The sequence below is a fragment of the Scyliorhinus torazame genome, chromosome 10 (genome assembly GCF_047496885.1).
Source record: "Scyliorhinus torazame isolate Kashiwa2021f chromosome 10, sScyTor2.1, whole genome shotgun sequence".
Classification (NCBI taxonomy): Eukaryota; Metazoa; Chordata; class Chondrichthyes; order Carcharhiniformes; family Scyliorhinidae; genus Scyliorhinus; species Scyliorhinus torazame.
This window is the reverse complement of record NC_092716.1, coordinates 143651011-143675546: the sequence shown is the minus strand read 5'-3', so window position 1 is coordinate 143675546 and position 24536 is coordinate 143651011. Positions and strand designations below refer to the sequence as shown.

Genomic DNA, 24536 nt, shown 5'->3' with positions numbered 1-24536 from the left:
CCAGAATCCCCTAAGCTTTGAACATGCCCAGAACATGTGGACACGGTCGCTGGCCCTCCCGCGCAGCTTGCACACCTGTCTTCTATCCAAAAAAACTTGCTCATCCGGCCCATCGTCATGTGCGCCCGGTGAACGACCTTAAATTGTATCAGGTTGAGCCTGGTGCATGATGTGGACGTGTTGACCCTGCTAACACATCCGCCCCGAGACTTGCCTCTATCGCTCCCCCTAACTCCTCCTCCCATTTGTGCTTTAGCTCCTCTGTCTGCACTTCCTCTGACTCGATGAGTTCTTTATAGATATCTGAGACCTTCCCCTCTCCCAGAAATTACCCTGTCTTATATCCACTGTGGCGGTAGGAGCGGGAAGGTTGGAACCTGCCTTTGCAAGAAGTCCCGAATCTGCAGAAACCTAAACCCATTCCCTCCCATCAACTCAAACTTCTCCTCTAACTCCCTCAAACCGGGGAATCTCCCATCTCTAAAGAAATCTCCCATACTCCCGATCCCTGCTTTCTGCCATTCCTGAAACCCTCCATCCAGTCTCCCTGGGTCAAACCGATGGTTGGTACAGATCGCAGCCCAAACCGATGCTGCCCCCGCTCTCACATGTTTCGTCCACTGCCTCCAGACTCTCAGGGCCGCCACTACCACCGGGCTTGTGGAGTACCGGGCCGGCGAGAACAGCAGAGGTGCCGTGCTCAATGCCCCTAAACTTGTGTCCGACAAGATGCTGCCTCTACTCGCTCCCACACCGACCCTTCCCACACTACCCACTTCCTAATCATGGCCATATTTGCGCCCAGTAATAGTTGCTAAAGTTCGGCAGCACCAGCCCACCCTCCCCCCGGCCACGCCCCAGCATCACCTTCTTCACTCGCGGGGTTTTACCTGCCCAAACAAAATCGGAGATCACCTTATTTACCCGCTTGAAAAAGGCCTTTGGGATAAAGATGGGGAAGCACTGAAAAACAAACAGGAATCTCGGGAGGACTGTCATTTTCACTGCCTGTCCCCTCCCCGCCAGTGATAACGGGAGCATATCCCACCTTCGGAAGTCCTCTTTCATTTGTTTCACTAACCGGGTCAAGTTTAGTTTATTTAACAGCCCCAGTCTCGTGCCACCTGGATCCCTAAATAACGGAAGCTTCCTCCCACTACTCTGAACGGCAGCTCTCCCAGTCTCCTCTCCTGCCCCCTTGCCTGGATCGTAAACATCTCGCTTTTCCCCATTTTCAATTTGTACCCCGGGGAACGGCCGAATTCCCCCAAAATCCTCATGATCCCTTCCATCCCCTCTAACGGGTCGGAAACAATCAGGAGCAGGTCGTCAACAGATAGCGAGACCCTGTGTTCCACCTCACCCCGGACCACCCCTGGAAGCTCTTAGCGCCATAGCCAGTGGCTCAATGGCCAGAGCGAACAGCAACGGAGAGAGAGGGCAACCCTGCCTAGTCCCCCGGTGCAGCCTAAAATAGCCCGGCGTCAGCCGGTTCGTTCGAACATTGGCCTCTGGTGCCTGGTACAGCAGCCTGACCCAGTCGATGAAACCCCGACCAAACCCGAACCGCCCCAACACCTCCCACAGGTAGTTCCATTCCACCCGGTCAAAGGCCTTCTCTGCGTCCATTACGACCACTACCTCCACCTCCTTTCCCTCTGGGGGCATCATGATTACATTCAAGAGTCTTCTAACGTTGGCCGTTAGCTGCCTACCCTGAACAAACCCCGTCTGGTCTTCCCCTATCACCCCCGGGACACAGTCTTCTATCCTTGAGGACAAGATTTTAGCTAACAGTTTGCCATCAACATTCAACAGGGAGATCGGCCTGTAAGACCCGCATAGCTCAGGGTCCTTCTCCCACTTCAGGATCAGTGAGATCAAGGCCTGTGACATCGTCGGGGGAAGAACACCGCGCTCCCTTGCCTTGTTAAACGTCCTCACCAACTGTTGGCCCAGCATCTCAGAGAACTGTTTATAAAATTCCACTGGGTAACCATCTGGTCCCAGGGCCTTGCCTGACTGCATGGCCTCCAGTCCATCTGCTGTTTTTTCAATCCCTATCAGGTCTCCCAGCCCTTCTACTAACCCTTTGTCCACCTTCGGGAACTCCAGCCCTCCCAGAAATTGCCTCATTCCTTCCACTCCAACTGGGGGTTCCGACTCGTACAGCCTGCTGTAAAACTCTTCAAACACCCCGTTGACCCCTGCTGGGTCCAAGATTGTGTTCCCTCCTCATGCCTGGAACTCTTCACAACACACACCCAAAAACATGGCACTCTTCACAAGATCCGCCTTCCTTCTAGAACTTTTTGCCTGGCCCCACCAATCACAGGCCTTAACAAGAAATTGTACATTTCCAATTTGCTGTTTGCCAAGTCTATCACATCATCATCACAGGTTCTACCACAGAACCTCAATGGGATGTCTTGGTTTGGTCCATCACAATAGTGTTACGGGCCAGGGTTTAGTGAACCCCAAAGTATATCATGGAGTTCACCTGATCCATAACTTTAAATAGATTTTGGTTATGGGGAGCACAAGGGCCCACTTTACAGGTGTGATGTAACAGAGAACTAAAAGCATTTTCAACAAAACACAATGTTTATTCTATGAATCCAGTTAACATTTTTAAACACACACAGTAAATATCTTAGCAACCATCAAATCAAATACTCCTCCAAAGAATACAGTACTCTATAAGTAACCCTTAATCTTTCCTTGCAACATCCATAAGACAAATATCCTCTTTAACACACAGATCAGGTTTAAATTCTCTACTGAGAGCAGTTATCACTGTTGAATTAGCAAGTGATCTGAAGACATTCCTTTCATACAGAAAGAGACCAGAAGGACTTAAACTAGCAAGTTGGGGGGAAGGGAAGGGAAGGGTAAAGCCATGGACAGTATAATGGTTAATGGAGAGCAAGGCAGCAGATTACGTGACAGGTTATTATGTAGAGATATGGGTTCAAAGACAAGGAAAATTAGGAGAAAGGGTAAGAGGAAAAATAATTTGCGAAAAGTTACTGATCAAGGTGTTAGGATTCATAACAAGGACATAAAAAACAGCATAAGTGTACTTTACCTGAATGCTCGTAGTATACGGAATAAGGTGAATGAGTTGATGGCGCAAATCATCATGAATGACTATGATTTAGTGGCCATTACTGAAACATGGTTAAAAGATGGTCATGACTGGGAGTTAAATATCCAAGGGTATCAGACTATATGAAAGGATAGAATGGACGGTAAGGGCGGTGGTGTAGCTTTGTTGTTTAAGGATGGCATCCGGGCAATAGTAAGGGATGATATTGGTGCTATGGAGGACAAGGTTGAATCAATTTGGGTGGAAATCAGGAATAGTAAGGCGAAAAGGTCACTGATAGGAGTAGTCTATAGGCCACCAAATAGTAGCAGGATGGTAGGGCAGGCAATAAGCAAAGAAATAACGGATGCATGTAGAAATGGTACAGCGGTTATCATGGGAGATTTTAATCTGATTGGTTTAACCAGGTTGGTAAAGGCAGCCTTGAGGAGGAGTTTATAGAATGTGTCCGGGATAATTTCCTGGAACAGTATGTAATGGAACCTACAAGGGAACAAGCGGTCCTAGATCTGGTCCTGTGTAATGAGGCAGGATTGATTAATGATCTCATAGTTTGAGATCCTCTTGGAAGGAGCGACCACAATATGGTGGAATTTAAAATACAGTTGGAGGATGACAAGGTAAAATCAAACACTAGTGTTTTGTGCTTAAACAAAGACGATTACAATGGGGTGAGAGAAGAACTAGCTAAGGTAGACAGGGAGCAAAGACTTCATGGTGAAGCAGTTGAGGAACAGTGGAGAACCTTCTGAGCGATCTTTCACAGCGTTCAGGAAAGGTTCATACCGACAAAAAAGAAAGACGGTAGAAAGGGGAAAAATCGACCGTGGATATCTAAGGAGGTGAGGGAGAGTATCAAATTGAAGGAAAAAACATACAAAGTGGCAAAAATTAGTGGGAGACTAGAGGACTGGGAAGTCTTTAGGGGACAACAGAAAGCTACTAAAAAAGCTATAAAGAAGAGTAAGGTAGACTATGAAAGTAAACTTGCTCAGAACATAAAAGCAGATAGTAAAAGCTTCTACAAATATATAAGACAAAAAAGAGTGGCTAAGGTAAATATTGGTCCTTTGGAAGATGAGAAGGGAGATTTAATAATAGGAGACGGGGAAATGGCTGAGGAGCTGAACAGGTTTTTTGGGTCAGTCTTCACAGTGGAAGACACAAATAACATGCCAGTGACTGATGGAAATAAAGATATGATAGGTGAGGACCTTGAGATGATTGTAATCACTAAGGAGGCAGTATTGGGCAAGCTAATGGGGCTAAAGGTAGACAAGTCTCCTGGCCCTGATGGGATGCATCCCAGAGTGTTAAAAGAGATGGCTAGGGAAATTGTAAACGCACTAGTGATAATTTATCAAAATTCACTAGACTCTGGGGTGGTCCCAGAGGATTGGAAAGTAGCAAACGTGACACCACTGTTTAAAAAAGGAGGTTGGCAGAAAGCGGGTAATTATAGGCCGGTAAGCTTAACTTCAGTTGTAGGGAAAATGCTGGAATCTATCATTAAGGAGGAAATAGCGGGGCACCTGGAGGGAAATTGTCCCATTGGGCAGACACAGCATGGGTTCATAAAGGGTAGGTCGTGTCTGACTAATTTGGTAGAATTTTTTGAGGACGTTACCAGTGCAGTAGATGACAGGGAGCCAATGGATGTGGTATATATGGATTTCCAGAAAGCTTTTGACAAGGTGCCACACAAAAGGTTGCTGCATAAACTAAAGATGCATGGCATTGAGGGTAAAGTGGTAGCATGGGTAGAGGATTGGTTAACTAACAGAAAGCAGAGAGTGGGGATAAATGGGTGTTTCTCTGGTTGGCAACCTGTAACTAGTGGGGTCCCTCAAGGATCAGTGTTGGGCCCGCAGTTGTTCACAATTTACATCGATGATTTGGAGTTGGGGACCAAGTGCAATGTGGCAAAGTTTGCAGACGACACTAAGATGAGTGGTAAAGCAAAAAGTGCAGAGGATACCGGAAGTCTGCAGAAGGATTTGGATAGGTTAGGTGAATGGGCTAGGGTCTGGCAGATGGAATTCAATGTTGCCAAGTGTGAGGCTATCCATTTTGGGAGGAATAACAGCAGAATGGATTATTATTTAAACGGTAAGATGTTAAAACATGCTGCTGTGCAGAGGGACGTGGGTGTGCTGGTGCACGAGTCGCAAAAAGTTGGTGTGCAGGTGCAACAGGTGATTAAGGAGGCTAATTGAGTTTTGTCTTTCATTGCTAGAGGGATGGAGTTCAAGACTAGGGAGGTTATGCTGTAATTGTATAAGGTGTTGGTGAGGCCACATCTGGAGTATTGTGTTCAGTTTTGGTCTCCTTACCTGAGAAAGGACATATTAGCACTGGAGGGAGTGCAGAGGAGATTCACTAGGTTAATCCCAGAGTTGAGGGGATTAGATTATGACGAGAGGTTGAGTAGACTGGGACTGTACTCATTGGAGTTTAGAAGGATGCGGGGGGATCTTATTGAAACATATAAAATTATGAAGGGAATAGATAGGATAGATGCGGGCATGTTGTTTCCACTGGTTGGGGAAAGCAGAACTAGGGGGCATAGCCTCAAAATAAGGGGAAGTAGATTTAGGACAGAGTTTAGGAGGGGCTTCTTCACCCAAAAGGTTGTGAATCTCTGGAATTCCTTGCCCAGTGAAGCAGTTGAGGCTCCTTCTTTAAACGTTTTTAAGAAAAAGATAGATACCTTTCTAAAGAATAAAGGGATTCGGGGATATGGTGTACGGGCCGGAGAGTGGAGCTGAGTCCACAAAGATCAGCCATGATCTCATTGAATGGCGGAGCAGGCTCAAGGGGCCAGATGGCCTACTCCTATTCCTAGTTCTTATGTTCTTATGTTCTTATAATTCCACCTTGTTTCTCTGGATGCAGCTCCCAATCTGCAAAACGAAACCAAACACACCCTGCAGCTGACAGCCCAAAGCGAAAGTAAAACAGACAGACAGCCCCACGCCACCTACACTCTGACATCTCTGCAGCTATTTGACAAACACCCATTTTTTAAAGGTATACCCACTACAGCTATTTGATAAACATCCATTTTGTAAAGGTACTCTCACATGACAATAGGGGGTTTCAACTCTGCCTAAAATCTGTCCTGTAAAACAGAAATCCCAGATGGTGTAACAACGTTGTAGCAGCTTAACCAGAAGACAAGCAGCGGGGCGGGATATAAAGGAGATCACAGGACAGACAAAAAGGGTTTTACAACAGTATCTTGATAGTAAATTGTCAAAGGTGGAGGTCCCAGCACTGATCCCTGTGGCGCACCGCTCGTCATATCTGGCCCATTAGAAAATGACCCATTTATGCCTACTGTTTTCTGTGAGCTAGCCAATTTTTTATCCAGGTCAGAGTGTGACTTCCTATACCATGAGTTTTTCTTTTCCGGAATTGCCTTTGACTGGGACTGCAGCAGGTGGTGAGGGAACCAACAAGAGGGGAAAACATACTTTACCTCATCCTCACCAATCTATCTGCTGCAGATGCATCTGTCCATGGCAGTATCGGTAGAAGTGACCACCTCACAGTCTTTATGGAGATAAAGTTCCATTTTCACATTGAGGATACCTTCCATCGTGTTGTGTGGACTACCACCGAGCTAAATGAGATAGACTTCAAGCAAATCTGCAACTCAAGACTGGACATCCATGAGGCGCTGTGGGCCATCAGCAGCAGCAGAATTGTATTCAACCACAATCTGTAACCTCATGGCCTGGCATATCCCCCACTCTACCATTACCACCAAACCAGGGGATCAACCTGGTTCAATAAAAAGTGCTGGAGGGCATGTCAGGTGCAACATCAGGCATACCGAAAAATGAGGTGTCGACCAGGTGAAGCTACAACACAGGACTACGTGTGTACCAAACAGCATAAACAGCAAGTAATAGACAGAGCTAAGCGACTCCACAACAAACGCATCAGATCTGGGCTCTGTAGTCTGCCACATCCAGCCGTGAATGGTGGTGGACAATTAAACAACTCACTGGAGGAGGAGCTCCATAAATATCCCCATCCTCAATGATGGAGGTCCCAACACATCAGTGCAAAAGACAAGGCTGAGGTATTTACAACAATCTTCAGCCAGAAGTGCTGAGTGGATGATCCATCTCAGTCTCCTCCGGAGTTCCACAGCATCACAGATATCAGTCTTCAGCCAATACGATTCACCGCATATGACATCAAAAACGACTGAAGGCACTGGATACTGTAAAGGCGATGGACCCTAACAATATTCCAGCAATAGTACTGAAGACTTGTGCTCCAGAAGTTGCCCCACCCCTAGCCAAGCTGTTCCAGTACAGCTACAACACTGGCATCTACCTGGCAAAGTGGAAAATTGCTCAGGTGTGTCCTGTACACAAGAAACTGGACAAATCTAACCCAGCCAATTACCGCCCTATCATCAGCAAAGTGATGGAAGGAGTCATCAACAGTCCTATCAAGCAGCATTTAGTCAGCAATAACCTGCTCACGGACGCCAGGGTCACTCAGCTCCTGACCTTCTGAAGGGCAACTAGGAATGGGCAATAGGTTCTGGCCTAACCACTGACGCCCACATCATAAATGAATTTTTAAAATGTGGCACTTTATCAAATGCCTTCTGGAAATAAAGATCGTACATATACTGGTTTCCCCTTTATTTGCAGCACCTGTTATTTCTTCAAAGAACTCCAATAAATCGGTTAAAAATGGATGGGATACTCCGTCGACCGCGCCAGAATTGCGAATGCAATTGGGCGGAGAATCGGTTTTGATGCCGAAATCGTGGCTGCCGTCGGTTTCAGTGCAAATCGCAATTCTTCGGTGCCTCGATATCTGCAACATATCTGCTAGATCATGGCGCAACTGGCACCATGGGGGAATGGGGAGGTCACCCGCTCCCCGTGGCCATCAAGGTGATGGTTGCCCTGAATGTTTACGTCACAGGGTCCATCCAGGTGCCGAGTGGGGACCTGTCCTGGATCTCGGTGCACAGATGCATCCGCGCCGTCATGGAGGCCCTGTATGCCCAGTCAGAACAATACATCCATTTCAATGTGGACGAGCCCACCAGGCTGCCCGGGCAGTGGGTTTCGCCAGCATCACAAACATATCCCGGGTCCAGGGGGTGATCGACAGGATGCATGTCGCCTTATGAGCACATGTAGATGTCAGGCCGCTCTAGAAGAAAAGGGGTTTCACTCGAATGAGCAGGTGATATAGAATTTCTACATACGGCCCATTGAGTCTATACCGGCCCTCTGAAGGAGAACCCTAACTACGAGGAAGAAGGATAAATACGGCAATTTTCGGGAACCTTGGATAACGAGAGATATTGTAGGCCTCGTCAAAAAGAAAAAGGAGGCATTTGTCAGGGCTAAAAGGCTGGGAACAGACGAAGCCTGCGTGGAATATAAGGAAAGTAGGAAGGAACTTAAGCAAGGAGTCAGGAGGGCTAGAAGGGGTCACGAAAAGTCATTGGCAAATAGGGTTAAGGAAAATCCCAAGGCTTTTTACACGTACATAAAAAGCAAGAGGGTAGCCAGGGAAAGGGTTGGCCCACTGAAGGATAGGCAAGGGAATCTATGTGTGGAGCCAGAGGAAATGGGCGAGGTACTAAATGAATACTTTGCATCAGTATTCACCAAAGAGAAGAAATTGGTAGATGTTGAGTCTGGAGAAGGGTGTGTAGATAGCCTGGGTCACATTGAGATCCAAAAAGACGAGGTGTTGGGTGTCTTAAAAAATATTAAGGTAGATAAGTCCCCAGGGCCTGATGGGATCTACCCCAGAATACTGAAGGAGGCTGGAGAGGAAATTGCTGAGGCCTTGACAGAAATCTTTGGATCCTCACTGTCTTCAGGGGATGTCCCGGAGGACTGGAGAATAGCCAATGTTGTTCCTCTGTTTAAGAAGGGTAGCAAGGATAATCCAGGGAACTACAGGCCGGTGAGCCTTACTTCAGTGGTAGGGAAATTACTGGAGAGAATTCTTCGAGACAGAATCTACTCCCAATTGGAAGCAAATGGACGTATTAGTGAGAGGCAGCATGGTTTTGTGAAGGGGAGGTCGTGTCTCACTAACTTGATAGAGTTTTTCGAGGAGGTCACTAAGATGATGGATGCAGGTAGGGCAGTGGATGTTGTCTATATGGACTTCAGTAAGGCCTTTGACAAGGTCCCTCATGGTAGACTAGTACAAAAGGTGAAGTCACACGGGATCAGGGGGGAGCTGGCAAGGTGGATACAGAACTGGCTAGGTCATAGAAGGCAGAGAGTAGCAATGGAAGGATGCTTTTCTAATTGGAGGGCTGTGACCAGTGGTGTTCCACAGGGATCAGTGCTGGGACCTTTGCTCTTTGTAGTATATATAAATGATTTGGAGGAAAATGTAACTGGTCTGATTAGTAAGTTTGCAGACGACACAAAGGTTGGTGGAATTGCGGATAGCGATGAGGACTGTCAGAGGATACAGCAGGATTTAGATTGTTTGGAGACTTGGGCAGAGAGATGGCAGATGGAGTTTAATCCGGACAAATGTGAGGTAATGCATTTTGGAAGGTCTAATGCAGGTAGGGAATATACAGTGAATGGTAGAACCCTCAAGAGTATTGAAAGTCAAAGAGATCTAGGAGTACAGGTCCACAGGTCATTGAAAGGGGCAACACAGGTGGAGAAGGTAGTCAAGAAGGCATACGGCATGCTTGCCTTCATTGGCCCGGGCATTGAGTATAAGAATTGGCAAGTCATGTTGCAGCTGTATAGAACCTTAGTTAGGCCACACTTGGAGTATAGTGTTCAATTCTGGTCACCACACTACCAGAAGGATGTGGAGGCTTTAGAGAGGGTGCAGAAGAGATTTACCAGAATGTTGCCTGGTTATGGAGGGCATTAGCTATGAGGAGCGGTTGAATAAACTCGGTTTGTTCTCACTGGAATGAAGGAGGTTGAGGGGAGACCTCATAGAGGTCTACAAAATTAGGAGGGGCATAGACAGAGTGGATAGTCAGAGGCTTTTCCCCAGGGTAGAGGGGTCAATTACTAGGGGGCATAGGTTTAAGGTGAGAGGGGCAAGGTTTAGAGTAGATGTACGAGGCAAGTTTTTTATGCAGAGGGTAGTGGGTGCCTGGAACTCGCTACCGGAGGAGGTGGTGGAAGCAGGGACGATAGTGACATTTAAGGGGCACCTTGACAAATACATGAATAGGATGGGAATAGAGGGATACGGACCCAGGAAGTGTAGAAGATTGTAGTTTAGTCGGGCAGCATGGTCGGCACGGGCTTGGAGGGCCGAAGGGCCTGTTCCTGTGCTGTACATTTCTTTGTTCTTTGTTCTTTGTACGCCCACTCCCCCACCTTATCTCCATAACCCCACCTAACTTCTGCACACTACGAGCATTTTAGCACAGCCAATCCAGCTAACCCGCACATCTTTGAACTGTGAGAGGATCTGCACGGTCATCTATGTGCGGATCCACAAGAGATGGGGGAGATCCTAAATGAATATTTCTCATTGGTATTTACTGGTGAGAAAGGCATGGATGTTCGGGAACTTGGGGAAATAAATAGTGATGTTTTGAGGGGTATACATATTACAGAGAAGGAGGTGCTAGAAGTCTTAAAGCGCATCAAGGTCGGTAAATCCCCGGGACCTGATGAAATCTAACTCAGGACATTGCGGGAGGCTAGGGAGGAAATTGCGGGTCCCCTAGCAGAGATATTTGAATTGGCGACAGCCACAGGGAAGGTGCCTGAAGATTGGCGGGAAGCAAATGTTGTGCCGTTGTTTAAAAAGGGCCTGTAGTTCCTAGGGAAAAGCCTGGGAACTGCAGGCCGGTGAGCCTAACAACGTCTGTCATGGCTAAGTTGTTAGAAGGGGAGAGATACAAAAAGGTCAGAGGGGCAATGTTTTCACACAGCGGGTGGTGAGTGACTGGAATGAGCTGCCAGAGGCAGTAGTAGAGGCTGCAACAACTTTGTCTTTTAAACAGCATTTAGACAGTCATATGAGTAAGATGGGTATGGAGGGATATGGGCCAAATGCAGGCTATTGGGACTAGCTTAGTGGTGAAAACTGGGCAGCATGGACAAATTGGGCTGAAGGGTCTGTTTCAATGCTGTAAACCTCTATGGCTCTATGGCTGTGGCTGGGGACACCAGACAGACCCTCCCAATCACCAGCAGCTCCTGAAAGACACATGATTAGGCCGCGGGTCAGGGTGATGTGGATGTCAGGGTAAGTATGATGGTAAGGGTGAGAGTGGGGCTGAGGGGGGAGTGGGGCTGAGGGTGGTGTGGGGGTGAGGGTGAGTATGATGGTGAGGGCGGTGTGGGGGTGAGGGTGGTGTTGGAGTGGTTAACACACGTGTCGCGGGGAACCGCAAGTCAGCAGGGTCTCACTTCCTCGCCCGCAGCCAATCTCCACCCTGGCAACTTCCCCTTCCTCGGGCCCGCTGACCACATCTTGGGCCCGCTTCTCTGCCACGGGAAGGGGCCGTCAGTTCGGCGGTCCCCCTCCAGTTTTCTCCGCTCCCCGCTGTTATGGGCGGCCTTCTCCTGCGGGGCGGCAAACAGACAATCCACAGTGTTACACAGTCTGACGCATGCAGCCCAGGAGGAGGGTAGCTGGTGACTTCAGTGGCCAGGGCAACCGGCCGCGTGCCGCATGTGGTGTTGGGTGGAAATTCGGCTCCCCTCCGGGCAGGGGTGGCGTAAGGGGTAATAGGATGGAGGTTGGGGTGTATAGGACGGAGGTTGGTGCCAGGGGCACAGTGCTGCCTACTCACCCTGGCTGCCCTGAGGAGGTTATGCAGTTTCTTAAGGCACTGCAGGCCGGTCCAGACGATGTTGCTCACGGCGCTGACCGCCACTGCCACCTGCGCCCAGACGTGGCGAATGGCGGCGGCTGGCAGCCTCCTTCCCTGGCCAGTGTGCAGGGTAGTCCGTTTCTTCTCCACAGTGTCCAGGGGGGTCTCAAGCTCAGCATCTGTAAATCTCAGGGTCACTCTGCTTGCTGCCATCCTGTTGGCTGGGGTGGTGTGTGTGGGGAGTGAAGTGTGTATATGCAACTGCAGCTTGTCAGCCTCCAGAGTGTCAATCGCAAACCCGGCGAATCCTGCACTGTTTCTCATTGGAATCGATTGTGTTCCACATGGCACCGATGCTAGCACCTTAACAGTAGCTGAATTGGTCCAGGTGCGGCACCAGCTTTGCTGTCGTGGAAGTCCGCGAATCCTGCCCTGGCGTCAACACTTAGTCTCAGGAATGGAGAATTCCGCCGTTAGTCGCAGGAACAGAGAATCCGGCGAATGGTTTCCCTTTAACAAACCCATGCTGACTCTGCCTGATTACCTTCAATATATCAAAATGCCCTGCTAGCTTCTTCAATAATAGGCTCTAACATTTTAGCTATGGCAGACGTTAAGCTAACTGGCCTGTACTTGTCTGCTCTCTGCCTCCTACCCTTTTTGAAAAAAGAAGTTACATTTGCTATTTTTGAATCAAACGGGACCTTCCCCGAATCTAGTGAATTTTGGAAAATGAAAACCAATGTGTCAACTATTTCACTTCTTTTAAGATCTTGGGATGAAGTCTATCGGCAACCAAGGACTGCTCGCATCTCTAACAATTTACTCAGTACAGTCTCCCCGGTGATTGAAATTGTCTTGAGTTCCTTCCTCCCTCCCAATTCCTGATTTGCAGCTATTTCTGGAATCTTACTTGTATCATCTATAATCCTTCAATTCATCTGCCATCTCCTTATTTTCCATTAATTCTCCTGCTCACTTTATATAGGACCAACATTGTCATTTTTTTTAAAAACTGTCTGGAGAAATTTTTAATATGTGTCTTGACAGGGCAGCACGGCGGCGGAGTGGTTAGCACTGCTGCCTCACGGCGTCGAGGTCCCAGGTTCGATCCCGGCTCTGGGTCACTGTCCGTGTGGAGTTTGCACATTCTCCCCGTGTTTGCGTGGGTTTCACCCCTACAACTCAAAGATGTGCAGGTTAGGTGAATTGGCCACGCTAAATTGCCCTTTAATTGGAAAAAATGAATTGAGTACTCTACATTTATTTTTTTAAATGTGCCTTTATATTTCTAGCTAGCTTTCTCTCACACTTTAATCTTTCCCTCTTTATGAATTGTTTCACCATTCTTGGTAAGCAATTCAATGCTTTTTATTTCAGTTGGATACTATTTTTAACTTTTTTAGTTAGTCACAGATAGTGGGTGCTCCCAAGGGAATTTTTTTCTCATTCAAAATGTAGCCTGAAATATCCATTTAATGTCCACCACTGCATGTCTGTTGACCTAGCCCTGCACCTAATTTGCCAGTTCATTAACTAGTTCTGCTTTCATGCCGTCATAATTGCCTGTATTTAAGTTGAGAACTTAAATCTCTCCCACAGACTGAAAGTAAAATTCAATCATATTATGATCACTGCTTCCTGTGGGCACGTTCACCATGCGGTCATTAATTGATCCTACCACATTGCACAATACCAGGTCTAGTGCAGCCACCCACCTGGTTGGCTGCAGAACGTGTTGTTCGAAGAAGCTGTCCAAAAACATTGTGTGAATTACTCATCGAGGTTACCTTTCCCCATCTGACTTTTCTAGTCGATATGTAGATCAATAATCACCCGGACCTTTCCAAAATTTCCTCTTTGATACCCCATCCTATCAAGTGATTACAGTTAGGAGGCCTATACACCACTTCAACAGTTATTACTCCTCATCTCAACTTAAAACATGGCACGGTGACACTGTGGTTAGTACTGCTTCCTCATAGCGCCACGGACCCAGATTCAATTCTGGCCTTAGTTAACTGTCTGTGTGCAGTTTGTACATTCTCTCCATTTCTTCAACGGTTTCCTCCAGGTGCTCCGGTTTCCACCGGTTGCTCCGGTTTCCTCCCATCGTCCAAAAATGTATCTGTTAGGTGGTGTTACGGGTATAGGGTGGGGGAGCTGCCCTGGTTGGGGTGCTCTTTCGGTGATTCAAATGGCTGAACAGCCTCCTTCTGCACTGTGGGGATTCTAGGGTTCTATCCTGAATTCACCAAATGGCTTCTACATCCTAGTTTCTGCGCAGTATCACACACATTCATCCTATATCTCCAGAGAGGGAGTCAGTGAGGGGCTTCCTGGGTCCCCACAGAGGGAGTCAGTGAAGGGCTTCCTGGGTCCCCACAGAGAGAGTCAGTGAGGGGCTTCCTGAGTCCCCCCAGAGGGACAGTACGAAGTCTTACAACACCAGGTTAAAGTCCAACAGGTCTGTTTGAAACACTAGCTTTCGGAGCACTGCTCCTTCCTCGGGTGAATGAAGAGGAAGATAAAGGGGACCGTAGCCCATATTCAGGTTAACCCGGAGGCCACGCCCCATTATTTCCGGGCTCGCCCAGTTCCTTGTGCCTTGCTGGAGAAAGTTGAAGCAGAGCTGACTCGTTTGGAGTCCCTGGGTATTATCGGGCTTGTCTGTTTCTCCAACTTGGCAGCGCCGGTTATACCGGTAATGAAGCCAGATCACACGGTTCACTTGTGCAGCGACTATAAACTAAAGGTAAACACAGCTTCCCAGCTGGACCGATATCCCATGTTGCGCATAGAGGATCTCTGCGCGATGCTCGCGGGCGGACTCTCTGGAGTTGGATCCCACCTCCTGACAGTATGTTACTATAAATATGGACAGGGTCCTGTATGAGTATACATGGTTGCTTTTGGAGTGTCCTCTGACTGTGCTATTTTTCAAAGCGGAATGAAGAACATCTTGCCAGAGTCGCCACATCGCTGTTTATTTAGACGACATCTTGATTACGGGAGTTTCGAAGCCAGAGCTTTTAGATAATTTGGAGGCTGTGCTTAAAGGTTGGAGGTTGGAGTCCATTTATCTCACACAAAGTGAGTCTTTCAGGCAAAGGAAGTGATCTACCTTGGTTGTCGGGTGGACCGCGAAGGTTTGCACCCCGTCACAGAGAAGGTGTGTGAATTCAACAGGCCCCCGCCCAGACAGACGCTTCGGGTCTTGGTTCTTTTCTTGGCCTCATAAATTACAACAGGAAGTTTCTCCCTAGTCTGGCGAGCACGTTGGCACCATTACACTTTCTGCTAAGAAGAATCATGGGCGTCATTCTCCGACCCCCCGCCGGGTTGGAGAATCGCCGGGGGCTGCCGTGAATCCCGCCCCCGTCGGTTGCCGAAGTCTCCGGCACCGGATATTCGGCGGGGGTGGGAATCGGGCGGGCCCCCACGCCCGGATGGGCCGAAGTCCCGCCGATAAATTGCCTGTCCCGCTGGCGTGGAGTAAACCACCTTTTGAACGGCCGGACAAGGCAGCGTGGGCGGGATCCGGGGTCCTGGGGGGGGCGCGGGGCGATCTGGCCCCGGGTGGTGCCCCCACGGTGGCCTGGCCCGCGATCGGGGCCCACCGATCCGCAGGCGGGCCTGTGCCGTGGGGGCACTCTTTCCCTTCCGCCTCCGCAACGGTCTCCACCATGGCGGAGGTGGAAAAGACTCCCTCCACTGCGCATGCGTGGGAAACTGTCAGCGGCCGCTGACGCTCCCGCGCATGCGCCGCCCGGAGATGTCATTTCCGCGCCAGCTGGCGGGCAACAAAGGCCGTTTCCGCCAGCTGGCGGGGCGGAAATTCCTCCGGCGTCGGCCTAGCCCCTCAATGTTGGGGCTCGGCCCCCAAAGATGCGGAGCATTCCGCACCTTTGGGGCGGCGCGATGCCCTTCTGATTGGCGCCGTTTTGGGCGCCAGTCGGCGGACATCGTGCTGTTTCGGGAGAATTTCGCCCCATGTCTAGGTTTGGGGTCGGCCGCAAGAAACCGCTTTTCAGCAGGTAAAGCAGCTTTTATCGGTGTCCTGGTTACTAATGCACTATGATCTTGAAAAGCCTCCGCTCATTATGTGCAATGCTCTCCCTATGGTTTTGGGGCCATCCTGTCCCACAAGATGGAGAGCAGAGGGGAACGGCCGATAGCTTTTGTTTCCCGCACATTGACTGCAGCAGAAAAGAAATACACGCAGATTGAAAAGGAGGGCCCGGCGGTGGTCCTTGCGGTGAAACGCTTCCACCAGTATGTTTACAGCCGCCACTTCACTATCATGACCGATCATAAGCCTCTGCTCGGACTTTTCCGAGAGGATAAGTCAATTCTGCCCATTGCTCCCACGCGGATCCAGCGCTGGGCTTTGCTGTTCGCTGCTTCCAGGTATTCTTTGGACTATAAGCCAGGGACACAAATTGCGAATGCCGATGCTCTGAGCCAGTTGCCTTTGTCGTCCCGCTCCTTGTCGACCCCCACGATGGGCGTGTGGTCGCGACGCCGAATTTTATGGAATCGTGGCCAGTCATAGCATCGCGGATCCGTGAGTGGACCTGGACAGATCCGTCCGAACCAAGGTTCGTCACGTGGTCCTCTGTGGTAGGCAGCATAGACAGCACCCAGGCAAGTTGCGGGCATTTTTCTTCAAGCTGTCAGAATGCAGTGTTAAAGGTGGTATCCCTGTTGTGGAGACATGTGTGGTTGTCCTAGCCAAAGGGAAGGAGCTGACCCCACAATGGTCATCCGGGCGTGACGAAAATTAAAATGTTGACACAGAGCTATGTCCTGTGGGCAGGCCTCGACGCCAACATTGCGAAGGTAGCCCAACACTGTTCCATTTGCCAGGAGAATCAGAAGCTTCTGCTGGCCATGCCACTGCATCACTGGGAATGGCCAGGCTGGCCGAATACTTGGCAATTTTGCCGGCCCTTTTCAAGGATCCATGTTCCTCTTATTGATTGATGCCCAATCGAGGTCGTTGAGGTACAGAGGATGCAGGGAACAACATCCCGCACAACCATAGAGAATATGCGTTTATTTTTAGCACACATGGCAACCAAGAGGTGCTCGTCACTGACAATGGCACTCCTTTCACGAGTGAGGAGTCCGCGGGTTTCGTGAAGATGAACAGTAAACAGCCTATTCGCACCACCCCGTACCATCCAATGGGTTGATGGAGTGCGCAATGCAGACATTAAAGTGGGGCCTCAGGCAGTCTTCCAAGTCCATGGACACTAGACTGGCTCGTTTTTTGTTTTGTTATAGACCACTCCGCGTGCGGTGACTGGGGTGGCTCCGGTTGAACACCTAATGAGCCGCAGACTTCGTACCCGCCTCATGATGGTTGTTCCGGACATTGGTGCTAAAGTATGCCGAATTCAGGAACAGCAGGGGCATTGCCCTCCTTGGCATCGGCCAGTCTGGCAGTTTGCACCAGGTGTCCCAGTGTTTGTTGCAATTTTGTCGGTGGTGTTCAGTGGATCTCAGCGTTATCCTTCGACAAACGGGACCAATCTCCTACCAGGTGCAAGCCCAGGGCCACATTAAACGTAAACATTTGCAATACACTAGTCCAGGAGGCCACCACTTTCACAGGTTCCTTGTCCCTGGAAAAAGCTTCTCCAACTGCAGCAGCTACAGGATCCCAATAAAGTGGATGCTCATCCTCGAGATTTCCCTCTGGCACCGCACTCACGGCCTGCTCAAGCCGCTACAGAACCCCACGGCAATAGGGACTTCGAGATGATGGAGATTCTCGACTCTGAAATGATGCCTTCGAGAGAGAGCTCTCGGTTTCACATCTCACGGACTTGCAGTCATTACAGCGTTCATCTCGGAAGTGCCGTTCACCTTGTTGTTATACGCCGCCTGATCTGGCACCTTGTGTGCATGACGCCCAGCCTAATGTCAAAAGAATCCACGCCCTCGTTCACCAGGGTCTTCGGCGGATACCTCAGACTTTCCGGGGGAGGGATGGTATAACCTGACTGATCCTATTGGCTGGGGACAACTGGTTGCCCGATGTTGTTTGGGGGAATATGAGCTCTCCCAATGGAGGGGGGGGGGATAGGGCAATCATTATCAGCACAGCTGTATAAATTGAGCTAGCCAGAGTGGTACTGGCTAGAGAGGGAACCAGTAGTGACCTACTGGCCCTGTGTACATATTGTTGCAAATAAAGTTACTTTCTGTTTGACTCTACAAACTCGTGCTGGATTCTTCGTGACCCTCACAGAAAAGATCCTGGGTGGGATTTCTGGTGCAGCGCGCTCCTGGGATTCTCCGTCTCACCAGCCGGCTAAAGAGGTTTCCCATTGTGGGCAGCCCCAAGCCTTCAGGAACTCCCTGGGCTGCCGGCACAACGGAGAATCTCAACAGTGGACAATCCAGCCCCCTGTGTTTTACTTTTGCAAAAAAAGGTGCCGCCAGCAGGTTTCTCAACCCAGTGCTGAGGGCAGTCCAGCCAGCAACAGCGAGGTGAAGCGCTGGGGGAAAGCCATGAGGTGAGCCAGTCGGTCAGCTGCTGTCGATCAGCGAGGGGAGCAGGCGAGGGGCAACTCAACCTGGCTGAGGGCAGGCCAGCCAGCAACAATGAGGTGCCAGGCACTTTCCAGCATGTGTGAAGCAAGAGGCCCCTTGAAGACCCCGGGGAGAGAGGTTAGTGAGATTGTGAGTATGGGAGAGTGTGAGGTGTGGAGGGACCTGGGGAGGAGTGTGTGTGAGGGGAGAGTTAGCCAGGGTTGCAGGCTTGCAGGGAAGGAGTGTATGTGAGGACCAGGTTGCATTTTGGAGGGAGAGGTTGAGAGTTTGTAAGGGGGGGAATGGGCAGGAGAAGAGTAGAACAGTGTGTTGTTTGAAATCCAAAGTCACAGCTTCATAGTTAAAAGACAAATTCTATTTTTGCAGAGCTTGAATTAAGGTGGGATTGACTGTGCAGAAGTCTGCTCTTTCAGAAAATTCACTAAAATCAGCAACAATTTCTTTGGCAATGTGAAGCGACACTAGCAATCTGGCTGTCAAAAATGCAGGAAATTGAACAAAGAACAACAAAGAACAAAGAAATGTACAGCACAGGAACAGGCCCTTCGGCCCTCCAAGCCCGTGCCGACCATACTGCCCGACTAAACTACAATCTTCTACACTTCCTGGGTCCGTATCCTTCTATTCCCATCCTATTCATATATTTGTCAAGATGCCCCTTAAATGTCCCTATCGTCCCTGCCTCCACTACCTCCTCCGGTAGTGAGTTCCAGGCACCCACTACCCTCTGCGTAAAAAACTTGCCTCGTACATCTACTCTAAACTTTGCCCCTCTCACCTTAAACCTATGCCCCCTAGTAATTGACCCCTCTACCCTGGGGAAAAGCCTCTGACTATCCACTCTGTCTATGCCCCTCATAATTTTGTATACCTCTATCAGGTCGCCCCTCAACCTCCTTCGTTCCAGTGAGAACAAACCGAGTTTATTCAATCGCTCCTCATAGCTTATGCCCTCCATACCAGGCAACATTCTGGTAAATCTCTTCTGCACCCTCTCTAAAGCCTCCACATCCTTCTGGTAGTGTGGCGAAGGAAAGGAAGAGGATGAAGTGAGGCAAAAAGACGCTTTGTTATTTTACTTTAAAAAGTTGGAAGTATAGAACAGTGCACAAACTGCATACTCATCCACCAAATGTATTGGTGAATTATCAGACTTGCTGATTTTTGGATATTGTGTTTTGGCTTTGAAAATGAACTTTGGACTTTATTGGACAGAGCCACAGCAAAATCAGAAAAATCATGTGTGAAAGCTGAAGCAAAATCCTTAGCGGAGAACGTTGAAAAGTGCAAATCTGCTGTTATTACTTTTTGCGGAACCGTTTACTTGAAAGAATTAATGCTGTCAGCAAATTACTGCAAATTATTGTGAATGCTCTCAATTTTTAGCCTCAGTTAAGAGTTTTGTTCGGGAAGTATGAAATGACTGAGCTCGGGGGAAGCAGAGGCACTAACATTAACAAAAAACTCAGCTCCATCTGATGAGAAGTGTACAAGGTGCAAGAAGTTATTTTTCAATGAAATTTGAAAATATTTTTAACAATACCTGTCACAAATGCTCCCGGTGAACGTTCTTTTTCCGTATTGAAAAGAGTTAAAAATGATTTGCAAAGTACGATGAGTCAGGAAGATTTGACAAGTTCAGCAATATTGATGACTGAAAGTGCGTCTTTACAAGATTTTACCTACGATGAAGTGACTGATTATTTTGTGAAGAAAAAGTATAGAAAAACACTTTCTAAATTGCCATGCCAACAAGTCTGCCCATCTTCCATATCCCCTTGTTTAAGTTCTGTTTTTCAAAATGGACCATTACTGCTCTGGTATAATGACTGCAGCTGGTCACATGCTGATAGTTCTGACCACCATCGTTCTCAAGACCGGCATTCAGAAAGTCTCTTCTCGCACAAAGAAAAGAATCCGGCAGACAGAGACACTGATATTGGACTTGGACTCACTGGACACTCCACTCATGTGAATTTACAACAATAACTTATTTGATTTTGTGAGAGGAAGGAAGGAAGTTAATCTTTGAAACAGAATGAGACTGAAATTTACTGACTGGCAGCGTATGCATCTTGTTGTATTTGCTCCTGCACTGGGCTGACACATTCTGTCCTGTACTGGTCTGTGCTGCAAGAATGTAATCGGCAAGTTCCACGTTTTCTCGCTTCAAGACACACACATCGCAATATTGACCATCTTTACCATCATTCTGTCACAAGGTAAGTTTGGGTTTCAATTCAGCAATTATTCACACCGGCGTGTTTTGACAAGTTAAAATGCAACGATCAATTTGTGTATTTTTGTGGCTTCTCCCTTTGCGTTCTGTGGGACGAGGGTGGACGTGATCAGTCAGCGCTTGACGTCATGGGGGAGGGTACTAGAAATGAAGGTATACACGGGGCCCCAAAAAGTGAAAATCAACCTCTGATACACACTACCTTTCACTGGGTAATAAAACACAGGACAGGAGTGCTAATCACACACTGCCTCAAGCATCCATAAACCACAATGGAGGTAAAAGGCAGCATTACTTCCCCGTCCGTGCCGACGCCACCCCTTTGTGCCGACGCCCCCCCCCCCTAGTACCAATGCCCTCCATTTGGTGCTGACACCCCCACCCCTCCCTTGGTGCCCGAATTCTTGCCTCGGTGCCGACATCCACGTTAGACCACAGGAATGTGATTAAAGTTGTCTCTATATAAACAGGGTGGATTGCACATCAGCTGGACATTGGGAACACTGCAAACACCTTTCTTTTTAGTGAGCACAGATCATAGATTATCATAGAATTTACAGTGTAGAAGAAGGTCATTCGGCCCATCGAGTCTGCACCGGCTCTTGGAAAGAGGTCAACACCTCCACCCTATCCCCATAACCCAGTAACCCCACCCAACACTAAGGGCAATTTTGGACACTAAGGGCAATTTATCAGGGCCAATCCACCTAACCTGCACATCTTTGGACTGTGGGAGGAAACCGGAGCACCCGGAGGAAACCCACACACACACGGGGAGGATGTGCAGACTCCGCACAGACAGTGACCCAAGCCGGAATCGAACCTGGGACCCTGGAGCTGTGAAGCAATTGTGCTATCCACAATGCTACCGTGCTGCCCATATTGAGATCTTCCCCACTCCCCCTCACCAGAGCAATATACTTCAGCTCTAAAACTGAATCCCAGATGGTTGTGACTGCAGGGATGAGGAGATTTGTCTGAAGAATGCCCACGGATTCTCAGAACATGCGGAGGACCTGGAAAACCCGATGGTTTGTTCATTTTACAATCTGGTTTGGAATCACCAGATGTTGAAGTGGATACCCAAGGATCAAATACTATACTCACAAAAAAGAGCAGATTGAAGAGGAACAGGAAATACTTGGTGGCTTTAATGCAGCCTTTACCCATGTTTTCCTAGCGATCTGTGTGAAGAGAAAAACAAAAACGTATTTCAGACTGGCACCAATCATTGCACTTCCAAATCTTTCACATGAAGTTAAATTAACCAGTACTAAAATTAGAACCAGCACAGGCTCCTTAACTTCACCATTGAACAATGCTTTATTTTCTGTTAAACACTTGGGGCTAGATCTTCCGCCGGCAGGACGCTCCGTTTTGTCGGCAGCCCGGGGGTTTCCCGACGGCGCGGGGTTGCCCCACAATGGGAAACCCCATTGACCGGCCGGCGTAATGGAGCATTCCGCCGGTGGGGTAAAACAGGAATGTGGCGCGGAGGGGCTGAGAATCCAGCCCTAGATGTTGACTATCACCCCCAAGACTGGGATTGACCTTTATCCCAGGATTGGGATCAACCTTCACTCCCCAGAACTGATCGACCTTTCCGCCCTCCCCCATCTCCCCCCCCCCCCCCCCCAGGACTGGGATTGATTTTTACCCCCAGGACTAGGATTAACCTTTATTCAAGGTACTATGACCCGGTCATGTGGCTTGAACTAGTGCTACGAGACACCCAGAGTCAAGGAAAGTTTAAGAGTGGAAGAGAGGAGATTAGGGGAAAATGTTCCATGGATAACAACAGATGGCTGAGGACAAAGTAATTTAAACTGTTCCTTTAAAACAGCCAGGGAGTCATCTTGACAACGAGAGATGAACTATCCTATCTAACTCCAAGAGTACCTCAGACGATCAGAGGAGACCAGCGGAAAGAGGAGAGGATGATTTTCTTTGGATTCTTTTGTGGGATGGGGGCATGTTTAGCAAACGAGGGGCTCGCTCGATCATTTTAGAGGGTAGGTAGGAGTCAACTACGTTGATGTGAGTCTGGAGTCACATGTAGACCAGATCAGGTAAGGACGACAGATTTCTTCACCTAAATTCCCTTCCCATGAGTGAACCAGATGGGGTTGTTCGACATCAAAAACTATTTTAATTCCAGATTTTTATTGAAATTCACCATCTGCCATGGTGGGATTGGAATCCGGGCCCCCAGAGCATTATCCTGGGTCTCTGGATGACTAGTTCAGTGGCAATATCACTACACCAGCACCACCTCCCTCACCGTGGACAGAATTAAATGTGTAAAGTCCACCATTTGACAGTTTTACGTCTTTTATAAACAACAGCCATTTATCAATCTGGATTCCAGACACCTTCATCAATGGAATGGGAATTGGCTGGTTTTGAAAATGGACACTGTGCAAAACAGGAGACTTGAATAATAGACAGTGTCTATGATGGCAGCCTGTAAAACAAGAAGATTCTATAATCGGTGTACAACGTACTCTGAAGGTGAGTGCTGGAGCGCTGAAAGTGATTAACGAGCACACAGAATTGGTTCACCATATCGTGTGATATCCTCCAATCCCAGCACCCATCTTGGTTCAATATGTGTCCCCATGGTAACCTAGCTCCCATTGAGACTATGGGAGTGTCGGTTCACCCTCTCAAGGGCACAGCAGGTCCCTGTGGACATGAACACACTATTGCTGTGTTTACAGCAATGAATCTGAGCAACCAACCACCATCAAAATGGTAATAACTACAGAGAAAGGATATTTAGCCAACAGGGCGTGCAGTGTAAGCAGTACCTTAAATTCAGACAAAATGCTAGTGAATATCACTGAAGCTTCAACAGCTCACAACATCAGCACAGGTCCAAAGAGAGGGTTCCAATGTGACAAGAAAAACATCCTTCAACAGACACATTACAGGGATTACTGGTCACTCAGAGATTGAAAAACCACACCACTGAAGAATCTAGATTGGGGGTGGATGTTTGAGGGTAAATCAACATCTGGCATGGGGGAGGCTTTCAAATGTCAGTTGATAGGAATTCAGGACCGGCATGTTCCTGTGAGGAAGAAGGATAAGTATGGCAAGTTTCGGGAACCTTGGATAACGAGGGATATTGTGAGCCTAGTCTGAGCCTAATCCAAAAGAAAAAGGAAACATTTGTCAGGGCTAGAAGGCTGGGAACAGACAAAGCCTGTGAGGAATATAAGGACAGTAGGGAAAACGTAAACAAGGAGTCAGGAGGACTAAAAGGGGTCACGAAAAGTCACTGGCAAACAGGATTAAGAAAAATCCCAAGACTTTTTAAATGTATATAAAGAGCAAGAAGGTAGCCAGGGAAAGGGTTGGCCCACTCAAGGACGGGGTGGGGGGGGGATCTATGTGTGGAGCCAGAGGAAATGGGCGAGGTACTAAATGAGAACATTGATTCAGTGAGGTACCCTCAATAATGATGCTTAGAGATTAAACTGTAAAGAAGGCTTTATTAGGCTAGTAACTATGCTACAGATATGGACGAGAGCTGACTGCTATACAGACCATGAGGCAGGCCTTTATGTATGGCTCCCAGATGGGCGGAGCCAGAGGCGGAGTCCCCAGGGTTCCAAGCCTGGTCTTAAAGGGGACATCACCTTACATGATGATAAGGCAGTAACCGTTCATCACATTCAGTATTCACCAAAGAAAAGGACTTAGTGGATGATGAGTCTAGAAATGATCGTCTGGGTCACAAAAAGGTGATGGGTGTCTTGAAAAGCATTAAGGTAGATAAGGCCCCAGGGCCTGGTGGGATCTAC

At 48.4% G+C, this 24536-nt stretch overlaps 1 protein-coding gene across 4 annotated transcripts in view; it reads right to left on the bottom strand.

Annotated features, from left to right (window-relative positions):
* Nucleotides 1-24536, bottom strand: part of cd82b (CD82 molecule b) — a 144971-nt gene that overhangs the window by 90413 nt on the left and 30022 nt on the right. For all 4 annotated transcript variants that reach the window (XM_072518799.1, XM_072518796.1, XM_072518797.1 and 1 more), the window contains exon 2: nucleotides 21835-21911. In XM_072518799.1, coding sequence (XP_072374900.1) covers nucleotides 21835-21897 — 63 coding nt within the window. In that variant the 5' untranslated portion in view covers nucleotides 21898-21911. The remainder of the gene's footprint in view (nucleotides 1-21834; nucleotides 21912-24536) is intronic.